The sequence below is a fragment of the Dama dama genome, chromosome 32 (assembly GCF_033118175.1).
Source record: "Dama dama isolate Ldn47 chromosome 32, ASM3311817v1, whole genome shotgun sequence".
NCBI classification, from domain to species: Eukaryota; Metazoa; Chordata; class Mammalia; order Artiodactyla; family Cervidae; genus Dama; species Dama dama.
In genome coordinates, this window is record NC_083712.1 from 29,319,510 (window position 1) to 29,330,975 (window position 11,466).

General features: G+C 41.7%; 1 protein-coding gene across 2 annotated transcripts; it reads right to left on the reverse strand.

Annotated features, from left to right (window-relative positions):
* Window positions 1-696: 696 nt before the first annotated feature.
* Window positions 697-10,932, reverse strand: C32H8orf48 (chromosome 32 C8orf48 homolog). Of its 2 annotated transcripts, XM_061134576.1 has the most exons (2): window positions 9,831-10,932; window positions 697-2,340 (listed from the first exon to the last, which is right to left on the reverse strand). In XM_061134576.1, the coding sequence occupies exons 1-2, from the start codon at window positions 10,612-10,614 to the stop codon at window positions 2,255-2,257; spliced, it is 870 nt and encodes a 289-aa protein (XP_060990559.1). In that variant the 5' UTR covers window positions 10,615-10,932; the 3' UTR covers window positions 697-2,254. The 2 variants fall into 2 exon arrangements, with proteins under 2 accessions (XP_060990559.1, XP_060990560.1); XM_061134577.1 differs by having other exon boundaries at window positions 697-10,932.
* Window positions 10,933-11,466: the final 534 nt, after the last annotated feature.

Genomic DNA, 11,466 nt, shown 5'->3' on the forward strand with positions numbered 1-11,466 from the left:
CTTCGAATATGAGTTCATCTAAGTGGTCACTCACAAAATTGTGTGTCTTCTAATAGAAGTTGCACCTGTGTGTAAACATGCTTGTGGGGTACATGTGCATGCATGTCTGGATGTGCATGCACAACTAAGTGTGTGTTTAAAGAATTACCCCAAGTAGATCTTATGCTATAGGTGAAGTGGTTGCCTATGTGTACTCCCAAGTCATTGCTAGATATTCATTATGTAAATCCAAAGTTTAAAAAAATTTCTTATTCTATATTATTACTTTGAGGTACTGAAGTAGGTTGATCTTAGTTTTGGCAGATTTCTGGTACTTTTAGAGTGATCAGTACCAGATAAGAGCACTTCTTATAGCATGCCACCTTAACAAATCTCAGTTAATCACTATCTATAGGCACCTCAAGCTCATTATATCCCAGTTTGATGGAACTGTTCTATATCTCGATTGTATCAGTGTCAACATCTTGCTGTGATGTTGGACTATAGCTTTGCAAGATGTTACCCTGGAAAGAAACTGTGTGAATGATATATGGGATTTTTTTGGTATTATTTCTTAGAACTGCATATCAATCTACAGTGATCTCAAAAAGAGCAAGTTAATTGCTAAAAAAAAACAAACAAACAAAAAAAAACACCTCAATTATCACGCTTTCTCCAAAGAAAACAAACTTTAATTTTTAACATCTTCTGACAATACCAGCATACACCTGATGGAAACTTACATGTCATCTCTTGTTCTTCCTTACTGCACCCGTCCCCTCCAGTTCAGTTCAGTTCAATTCAGTCACTCAGTCGTGTCCGACTCTTTGAGACCCCATGGACTGCAGCACGCCAGTTTTCCATCACCAACTTCTGAAGCTTGCTCAAACTCATGTCCATTGAGTCGGTGATGCCATCCAACCATCTCATCCTCTGTCACCCCCTTCTCCTGCCCTCAATCTTTCTCAGCATCAGGGTCTTTTCTCATTAGTCAGCTCTTGGCATCAAGTGGCCAAAGTATTGGAGTTTCAGCTTCTGCATCAGTCCTTCCAACGACTATCCAGGACTGATTCCCTTTAGGATGGATTGGTTTGATCCCTCCAATTCAATGATTCATCAAGTCCTGCTGATTTACTTCCTGTTTCTACAAAACATCTATTTCTTCCTCTTTTCCAGTGCTGATGCCATGTTTCAGAGCGTTGTTATCTTTCCTTGAGTAACAAAACAGCCTTCAAATTGGTCTTCCTGCTTCGAGCTTTAGCATCCCAAAACAGTTGCTCTAAATGCAGCTGTATATTATACTCTTAGGAAATTTTTTGAAAATACTGCCAGATCTCCACTCAGCAACATTTAAATCAGAATATACAGAAGGAGGACCCAGGAATGGGTATATTTTGAAGGCTTCTCAGATAATTCTAACGTGCAGCCATGGTTGAAAATTGTTAACTTGAGCCTCTCTCTTTAATTAAGATTCTAGAACAAGTTCACTGAGATGAAATTCTGGGTGTTTCCTTCGTCTGCTTTAGAGCTGTCTCTGTTACAGCTAGAGTATGTTTCTCTCCAAATACACATGTTGAAGTTCTAACTCATAATCCCTCAGAAAGTGACTTTATTTGGAGAATCTTTAAAGAGGTGATCAGGTGAGGTCATTGGAGTGAGCCCAAATCCTAATGACTGGTGTCCTTCTCAGAAGGAGCTGTTGGACACGGATATGCGTACATGGTGAATGCAGTGTGAGCATGAAGGCAAAGACTGGGGTGATGTTTCTATAGGCCAAAGAGCATCAGAAATTGTCAGCAAACCACCAGAAACTAAGCGAGGGGCATAGCACAGATTCTTCCTCACAGCCTTACTTCCTTTTGCCCTGAAGAATCAATATATGGCTAAATATTTAATTACTTTATCAGCGTGGCCAATACTGTGAAATGAAAATATCATATTTATGATGTTGTCTTGAAGAGTGATTGCAGAATTTTTTTTTTTTTTCCTCAACACTTACTTCATTGTGAGAGAAAATCTCTCTGGGGTGTGTACTGACACATCCTGACTTTTGGAAAATCTGTTGACCCAGAGCTCTGTGTGATTACTTCCATGGGTTATAGAAATAGTTTCTTGTATGAGAGATGAAGTTATTCTCCAGAGAGAGTGGATGGGGTGTTATTTTCCGAAACTTTCTCTCCCAGGGACCCTATGAGACTAGAATTTTTTTCCATCTGCTCTACCTCCTTCATACACAGACACACACACACAAATGTTTATTTTATTTTTTAATGCATTAAAAAATTTTCCTAGGTGACTTTGATGTGAATACTTTAAGTTGAATGAAATACAATAAAACTCTTTCTAGGTAGGAAGATAAAACTGAAAGAAAAAAAAAAGAGAGAGAGAGAAGATGAGGGAGAATAAAGTAAGAGTGTTAATCGCTCAGTCATGTCCAACTCTTTGCAACCCCATGGACTGTAACCCGCCAGGCTCCTCTGTCCTTGGAATTCTCCAGGCAAGGATACTGGAGTGGGTTGCCATTCCCTTCTCCAAGGGATCTTCCTAACCCGGGCAGATTCTTTACCATCTGAGCCACATGGGAGAGGAGGGGAGCTCAAACAAGGGGGTGGTTGGGGTGAGAGGGAATTTCCTGCATTTAGTACAAAGCCCTACAACCCTGGTGAAATTTCTGAAAGTATTTGGTAACCCGAAGACCCTGGCATCTCTGTCAAGAAGAAGCAGTTGACCTTCTCTGCACTCACAACGTTAAACAAGCCCAGTATCTTTTAGGCCTTTGGGGAATCTGGGGGCAACATATTCTTCATTTACAAGTTTTATTAAGCTTTTTTATGCTGTTATTCACAATTTGTCCCATCTTGAATTGGGGCTCCCCTCCAACAAAGGACTCTGGAATGTCTGAGAGTCCCCCCTTAGTGTTCCCATTCCCTGCCCCCAGAGAGCCATTCACTGCAGAAACTGGAGCAAAGGCCTCTCACAGCTCCTGAAACCTCTGCACCACCCGTGATGACTGTAAGCTGCTCGTGGATTTCTGGTATGAGAAACTGCCTCCTGAGCCTCATACCGTATATACCACTAGAGTGGTTACTGGAGACTGCCTATTGGTCCCCTGGAAACACATATCCACTCCTACGGTCCCTGAGCCTCTGCAGCTCCATACCTTTCTGTGGGGCAGGGAGGCAGCCTTCTATGAACTCAGCTCAGTCATCAAGACCTCCTTGCTAAGCAGAAGTGTTAACTGCAGGCTGGACCTAAGTTGGGGTCCCCTGGAGTATCCCACCTGTGGGAAAGGGTGGCCTCCTCTAACCTCAGACCCTGGCCAGTTGAGAGTTAACGTCTCTCTTGTGCCCTTGGCATTTGACTCCTTGGAGTCCAGTGAGTGCAAAGGAGTAGGAGTTTGTACACTTTATGGACAAAACTGCATGTTATAGAGCTTTCTGGAGAGCTGCTACTTTGAATTCCCTAATCCAGACATCCTTGACAAAGGATGGGCTTCAAGGATCAGCAAAATTAGCTGGATTTCATGCAGTCAACAGCTTTACTCTGCCCAACAACTGCCTGCATTAGTGTTTGTTTACAGACTCTCAGGCCATTGCAGTGTTCCAGCCACCTAGTTACACCAATGGTAACCACAGCAATTATTTATCCAAGTTTTCCATCCTTGGGGAAAATAACTATGGGAGTCTCTTGCCTCACAAATACCCAAAATATAAATCAAGGTGACATATTAAAGCTATAATACAGGCCTCACTTTATCCACGTTGAGATGCCAGATGTTAAGGGTGACCATTTCAGTTCTAAAAATATACAATGTTGAGCTCTTGAACAAGGTGTTCAATGGAACTTTCCCCACCCCTGTCTGTCTCAGGCTACAAGCCTCATAGAGTTCTCTTACTCAAGCATACTCAAGAAAGATAAATATTAATTAAATGAAATATGACGTTTTTTATCAGCAGTCAAACTTAAGGATGACCGGTAATAAAGAGTCTGATTCCAATTTTGATGTTTGACAGTCAAAAACGTGCACGCCCACCTTTCACTCCCACTCCACCTTTGCAACAGCTGATAAAAGCCCAGGGCTCCCTTTGGTACTGGCATGAAGTTCAGACCATGTAAGTCTAGCCCACAGGTGTGAATCCTCACCTCAGCCCCACTCCCTGATCACAGTAAAAGCCAAACCGGTATCTTTCCTCTCTCTCCAGCCATTTTTAGATCAGCTTGGGAGCTTGCCCTGTGTCCCTCAGAAGCAACTCTCAATATGTGAGCAATAGACCTTTTCAGACCTTCTCAGACTTCATGTGGGGTCATCAGTCTTGACATTCAAAGCAAATTTGGGGTGGAATGACCATAACATACTTTCTCCTAAACCCCAATTAATACCTCAACAGTGGGCTCGTCAAAGCTAGACTCTGGGATTATTGGAGCTACCCTGATAGAATCTTGTAATATCCATTGTAATTTGAGTTTACAGAAAATTGGAGAATTTGAAATTCTCTATTGCAGAGGGCATTGTCAACTGAGAATTCAGCTGTCTTTTTTCTGTCTCAGATTAACTATTTGTGTATATACTTTTCATCTGTCAACTCCAGAAAAAAATTGAAGGAGAGCCCACACCCATGTAGAACCACAATTCTCATTTTCTTCGCAGCCTGTTTAACTATGTTGCTGCAGAAACAGCTATGTTACTATATTAGGCTTCATCATGAAATAAACTAACATGTTTAAAACTGGAGGTATTCTGAGCTGGGTGTCCCAAACATTCCTAAACAGTTCTGAGACTGGAATTTGAATGACTCAGAGGTTCAGGACTGAACTTTCTTTTCTCTCAATCTGGCACATCACTTACTTCTGTTCCAAGGATTTTGTTTTTCTAATACTCGTTAAATGCATAGATTTGTTTCTCAGTGCAGAATTTTTTTTCATTAAAAATCTAGATAAAAATCATAAACTACATGGATGCATATTTATATATTGTCTATATTACAGTTATATAAGCTGCATTTATTTAATCCTGTATCAAGTTGCCAGATACATTTTTAGTGCATTGGGGAAATATGTGGTTTCTTAGCATCTGATCTGATAGATTTTCCTTTCCAGCCTTATTGGAATCTCTTGGGTGCCGCTATAAAGGGTTTGGAGAAAAGATATTCATTCCTTTTGAATTTGTTCAGAAGAATTAGAAACTATTTTTGAGTTTGAGCATCAAGAACTTCTACCTCATTTCAAAACTGCAAAAAGTCATGAATTATCTTTGAAGTTAACAATTCACATAAATGTTTTCTATCTGAAAACATGAATTCCAGAGAGAGATATTTTTATATTATTTTAAATGAATACTGTATTAATTGGCTGCATATGAAAAGATATCAAAAAGTGTTGCACTAATTTGCCACTGAGAAAAAGTATGAATGTATATGATAAAAAGGAATCCAAGCCATGGAGAGAAAGAGAACAATTATAAAAAATAGCTACACAAAGACAAAACACTAGCAGATTATTTTCTTGTTCTGATGCAAAAGACATATTAAATCTCATTATTTGGATGTACTTGTTTTTCCATCATTGAAACTTTTCTTGAACACCATCCTGTGTCAGGCATTGTGCTAAGTCCCATGGATACTGTATAAGATGGAACCTCTAAGTGTATAAGATGGAACAAGCTCCAGTTGTTCAAATCAAGTAAGAAAGAAAAGATTATTAAGACACAAGTGTTATAAATTTATATTAGTGCTTTAGCATACAGACTACAACATTTAATTCTGATTAGTCAGTGTTTCAAGGTTATGGGCTGAGTGCAAAGAAGGTGAGGCATGAGAATGGGTTAAAGAGTACATCAAACTACATGATCATCTCAACTGATGAAATACCCCTTTATGATACAAAAACATTCAATAAACTAAGAATAGAAAGGAACTTACTTCAAATGAAAAAGGCCATTTATGAAAAACCCACAAACATACTCAGTGGTTAAAAACTGAAAGCTCTTCCCCTAAGATCAGAAATAAGATAAGGATGTTCACTTCACTACTTCAATTCATTACAGTACTGGAAATTAGAGCCAGGGCAATTAGGCAAGAAAAAAAAAAGTGTCCAAATCAAAAGCAAGAAGTAAAATTATCTCTGTTTACAAATGACAAAATCTTCTAGCTCTAAAACTCGAAAGAATCCATTTTCTTAAAAACTGTTAGTGCAAATCAATAAACTGAGCAGTTTCAAGATACAAAATCAACAGGCAAAAATCAGTTGTATTTCTACACACTAGCAAAGAACATCCAAAAAGAAAATGAATTGGAAAAAAATCGATTTACTATAGCAAACAATGGAGTAAAATACTTAGGAATAAAGGAAGCACATAACTTACATGCACAAACACTTGTAAGCACATAACTTGTTTGCACAAACACTTCTTTCAAAATTAAAGACCTAAACAAAATTTAAAATCTCTTGTGCATGGACTGGAAGACTTAATTGACTGAAGGGATGAATTATGACCCTTAATAGGAAAATAATTCAGAATTTTTTATACTAATATGGCAAAGATAAAGCATGACATAGTGTGGATTTCAAATAAAATGTTACCATGAAAATGGTAATGATTTCATTTCCCATTTTATCTAGGAATGACTAAGAGAAATACAATAAATTTTATAGAAAAAAAGGAGCATGTTTATACATAAATGAAGGTCTAAAGGCAAAGACTAGTATTGAAGTATTGAAATATGATACAAAGGCTATTTTTTGCTGATTTTTACAAATTTTTGATTATTATAGGTTAGGTGTAAAGACATGTAGAAAAATTATCTCCGCTCTCCTTCCACAGCTAAACTTCAAGAAGTCGACATACCACTTCCTTTGAAAATAAGACTAGTATCAATTTTTAAGTCATCTAGAAAACTGGTGACATTTACTCAGAATGTAAGAAATTACTCAGAATTTAAGAAATAAGCAGCATTCATAACATAATTGGGCTGTTGTTAATCATGATTTGGACAAAATACAAGGGGGCACTAGATCAGTCCTTTATGCTACCTGATATTTTAACTGTCCTAAAAATAAAGGAGCTTTTCAAGTTTTTTTTTTTTTTTTAAAAAAAGGTCTGTACCCATATTCCTCATGTCCTTAGCTTACATTTACTCCTCAATCTGCTTTGTCAGTCTGCCCAGATTCTAAGAGTGAAGGGACTGCTGTTAAGTCCAAGAGGCCAATATGTGACTAAACTATCTCCCGTGAACTCTGTTGGGTTGGCATGCTTCGACAGCCCGTCCTTGAAATCTCTCTCTTTGCTCTCTGACACGACACTTTGCTGTTTTCCTTTATTCTAGGATGACTCCTCCTCAATCTCCTTTGCTGGCTTATTCTCCTCTGTTGCTGCTGTTGTTCAGTTGCTAAGTTGTGTCCAACTCTTTTGCAACCCCGTGGACTGTACCCTGCCAGGCTCCTGTGTCCATGGGATTTCCCAGGCAAAAATACTGGAGTGGACTGGCATTTCCTACTCCAGGGGATCTTCTCGACCTAAGAATCAAACCCACATCTCCTGCATTGGCAGACGGGTTCTTTACCACTGAGCCATCAGGGAAACCTTATTCTCCTCTACCCAGCCACTAATTGGTAAATTTCTCAAGAGTTGGTCATAGCCTTTCTTCTCTTCTCATTCTATTTTCTTCGAGAAGAGCTCACCACATCTATGACTTCAATTTCTAACTACAGTATCTTCCAGTGATCCCCTCCCCCTCAACCCTTTACTTCAATCTCTAGGTTAGACCTTGTCTTCAGATCACAAGCACAAATAACCAAATGTTCGTCAACCTCTCAATGTGAATGTCCCAAATATTTCTCAAACTAACCACGTCCAAATAATTGCCTTAATCAAACATCATCCTCTTCCACTGTTCCTATCTCAATGAAATTATCATATCATACAAATGTACAAGTCAGAAACTTAGTCACATTCTTAACATTTACATTTTACTAAACACCTATACAGCCCTGGGTGTTCATTGGAAGGACTGATGCTGAAGCTGAAACTCCAGTCCTTTGGCCACCTCATGCAAAGAGCTGACTCATTGGAAAAGACCCTGATGCTGGGAGGGATTGGGGGCAAGAGGAGAAGGGGACAACAGAGGATGAGATGGCTGGATGGCATCACCAACTCAATGGGCATGAGTTTGAGTGAACTCCGGGAGTCGGTGATGGACAGGGTGGCCTGGCGTGCTGCGATTCATGGGGTCGCAAAGAGTCGGACATGACTGAGCAACTGAACTGAACTGAACTGAAACCCCTATATTCATTTCTTCACCAAAGAATGCCCGTATTACCTTCTAAATCTTTGTTAGATCTCTGTTTTTCTTTCTACCTGTATAGTCAAAATCCTAATCCAAAATGCTAGTATCTCTCTCCTGGATTGTTATAAAAACTTCGTAACTCTTTCAACTAAAATGTTGCCTTTGATAATATGAAAAAACACTGGGTGGAAAGCTTTAGTCCTTAAATCTGTGAGGGAAGAATAGTAAACTCTTGTTTCCAAAGTGACTAGAAATGTTATAGAATGCAGGTCCATGTGCCCACACACAGTGAGGCCAAAGGATATTAAAACATTAAGAGTTTGGCGCATAGAACGGTTTATTGTAGGGCCATGCCTTAAGAACCCCATAATGCCCCCAAAGCTTTCAACAAATCCCTTTAATAGGAAAGGTGAGGGAGGGTGTGTTAGTTGTTACAAACTTGTTAGTGGCAGATCCTTTGTTCCTGAGGTCTGGTCCATGGCTCAAGGTGTTCCCCATTAACCTTCACCAAAATAAATGTTATTCTCAGTTCAGACAATAAAAGGCAAGATTCCAAAGCTCAACTTTCACCCACTGAGGTCCAGGCTTGGCTAAAAGGAGGGTGATCCTTGCAGAGGCCAATAATTGCCTGACGCACTTGTCCTACACCCAGTCTGGGTCCTCCCGCAGGGCCCAGGCCCAGTAAAGGAGGCAGATCTTAGCTGACAGGCACCCTCTTGGCTAAGTCTCTGGTCCCTGCCCAGCTGGGAACCCAGGGCCCAACTGGTTCTCAGGCCTCTCATTTAAATTGGAGAGAATCATTTGTTTAGAATTGACAGGAATATGTGCTGTAGCAATTACCAATCATGTGAATTCCTAGCTCACAACAATTGCCCTTCTTTGAAAAGAGACCCAACCACAGCAGTGGACCTGAAGTAGATGTTCTATGTCTGTGCAAATTATCCCTGACCTCTGGCCACTTCCTCAGAATAGACAACTCATCTAAGCTAGACCAGTTTCTGAAACTTGAACAGAGAGACTGAAGCTGGTTGAAGCTATTACCTGAGTTGCAGAATTCCCCATTTACTCCAGTTGCTGAGGCCTCCTTGAACTGCCAGGCATGGAGACCACAGTTCCAGAGGTGGGGATGGAGAAGAGGTTCACTGCTCCTTTAAGGCCTGGGCCTGGCCAGTTAGGAGGCCATGCGAGGCTTCTGGGGCTCTACAGGGCAGCCGTCAGCCTGTCCCCAGGCACACCCTGTGACTGCTTCGCACCCCACACTCTGCCACGATGGGCACTGGGGTGTGACCACAGGCAGAGAGGGACCTTATAACTGCTCTTCTCAGGGTCTCCCAATAACGGTGGCGATGCTAAGGATTGGGTGCTATATGCTGCATGCCCGCTCCACCCCTATTATAGAGATGATAATTATTCAAATACACAACAGAAACATTTACCCACATGACACATTATCATTAATAAACACCACCCCCTGTCTGGTTAAGAATAAGAGGTTTGCCAATAAGCAGACAAAAAGGTGAATAACAAGCACTAGTTCCATTCTGCTACATTTTCTGCTTTATATCTGACCTTTCAAAAAACCAGAGTATCCAATTTTACGTTTCTCATTCAGCCTTTCCCAGATTCTTCTGGGGTCATCTGAAAGCCTGGGAAGGCTCTGGTGTGCTTCTCTGATGAGGGTAAGGAAGTCTTTCGTATGAAGATGTTCATCTATTTTCTCTTGGAGTAGAAGTGACTCCAGCAAAGTCTTCTTCTGTCTCAGGAAGGCAGCTTGGGCTAGTTCTGCCCTTTTTCTGATACAGTCGGGACACCGAGAAGAAATATGTTGCTTAGCTGTTCCCACCTGTTTGGATGTTGTCCTCATGTTTTTAAAATAGATTCTATTCAAAAGCTCGTCAGGGACAGTACACTTTAAGGCATCTACCTCTGGAGCCTCGGCCTCGGGTCCAAGCTGCAGCTTTTTGTGTCTGCTGCTCTTTTTCTCCTTAGAGTTCGCTCTGTGGTGGATCAGGTTTACCTTAATGGTGCAAAAAGACTGCAGGGCATTCAATTCTTCAAGGGATACCTGAGTGATGTCTGTTTGATGTTTAGTGTCTGGTCGGTACTGTTCAGAGTTCGTTTCCTTGCCCTTGAGGTTATGGATCCATTTTCTGCTCAATTTCTTTACATTAGCTTTGAAGTCTGAAAGCTCAGATTGGTTGTCTCCATATTCGGAGCGTGAAGGCAGCGATCCACTCTCAGACTTGCTCCCAGAGGCGTAAGACCAGGGCTGCAGTCCTCCAGAGGAACTGAATGAACCGGAACTCTTTACCTCATCAGTCAAGGACTCCAAGGTCTCAGAAAAGTCTGCCATAGTCCCGGTGTCCGCTGGGGCCAATTCCCCCTGTTTATCTGAATCCTTCGGCTTCTAGGCGGATGGCCATCACATTGCATCAGGCTCTGCGCCTCATCTGCTTTGCCGTGGTCAAGACTGCCTCAGGAACTGGTCAGTCCCGAGCCCCTCGGGGATGAGTTTTAGGAGGCGGCAGTTCCTTAAGGGAAGCTCTTCCGGGCGACTCCGTCCCGCTGCCTAGGCAACCAGAGGCGGTCATGCGCAGAGGGTCGCTGGCGCGCCGCGCTCCTTCCTTCCCCCGCGCTCCTCGGAGCCGACTCCGCCCGCACAGTTTGTGTAGGTTTTCGGAGCCTCCCTCTCTGCTGGCTCTCCCGAGTCTCCGCCTCCTCGGTGCTATTTTAGTACAAAATCCAATAACGATCGAGAGAAGGTTGCAAACTCTCCTTCCCCCGGAGTCAAAAAAGTATACACGCCTCTTTCCCAACAGGAATAGACGGCCTCTGACTAATCCGATAATGCACACGCCGGCTAAATGCATCCAAGCAAACAAACAAACAAAAAAAGCCCCCCCAAAACAAAAACACACCTCCTCCTGCTGGCCAGAAAAACACAAGCAGAAACGTATCTGCCAATCAGATAGCTAAGAGCTCATCTAGTCGCAGAGCACATCTTTGGATGAAAATCTAAAGACTGAACCCAGCCTGTGAGACTCCTGCGTGGCCGGGCTCCGACTCGACCGTTTGCTCCGGCCTCGTCTTGCACGGCTTTTTGTGCTCCGGCATTTTTGGACGACTTTGCAGTTTTCCCAGATCTCAGTTTCTCAGGCCTTTGTTCCGGCAGAGCTCCTCTGAATGGCATTTCAACTGCGACTCT

Bases quoted from the DNA above. Each gene is read 5' to 3' on its own strand.
- C32H8orf48 (XM_061134576.1), bottom strand. From the start codon at position 10,614: ATGGCAGACTTTTCTGAGACCTTGGAGTCCTTGACTGATGAGGTAAAG. The intron at 2,341-9,830 runs GTCAGATATAAA...TTTTTCTTTCAG, and splicing joins ATACTCTGGTTTTTTGAAAG to TTTTATCTTCCTACCTAGAA.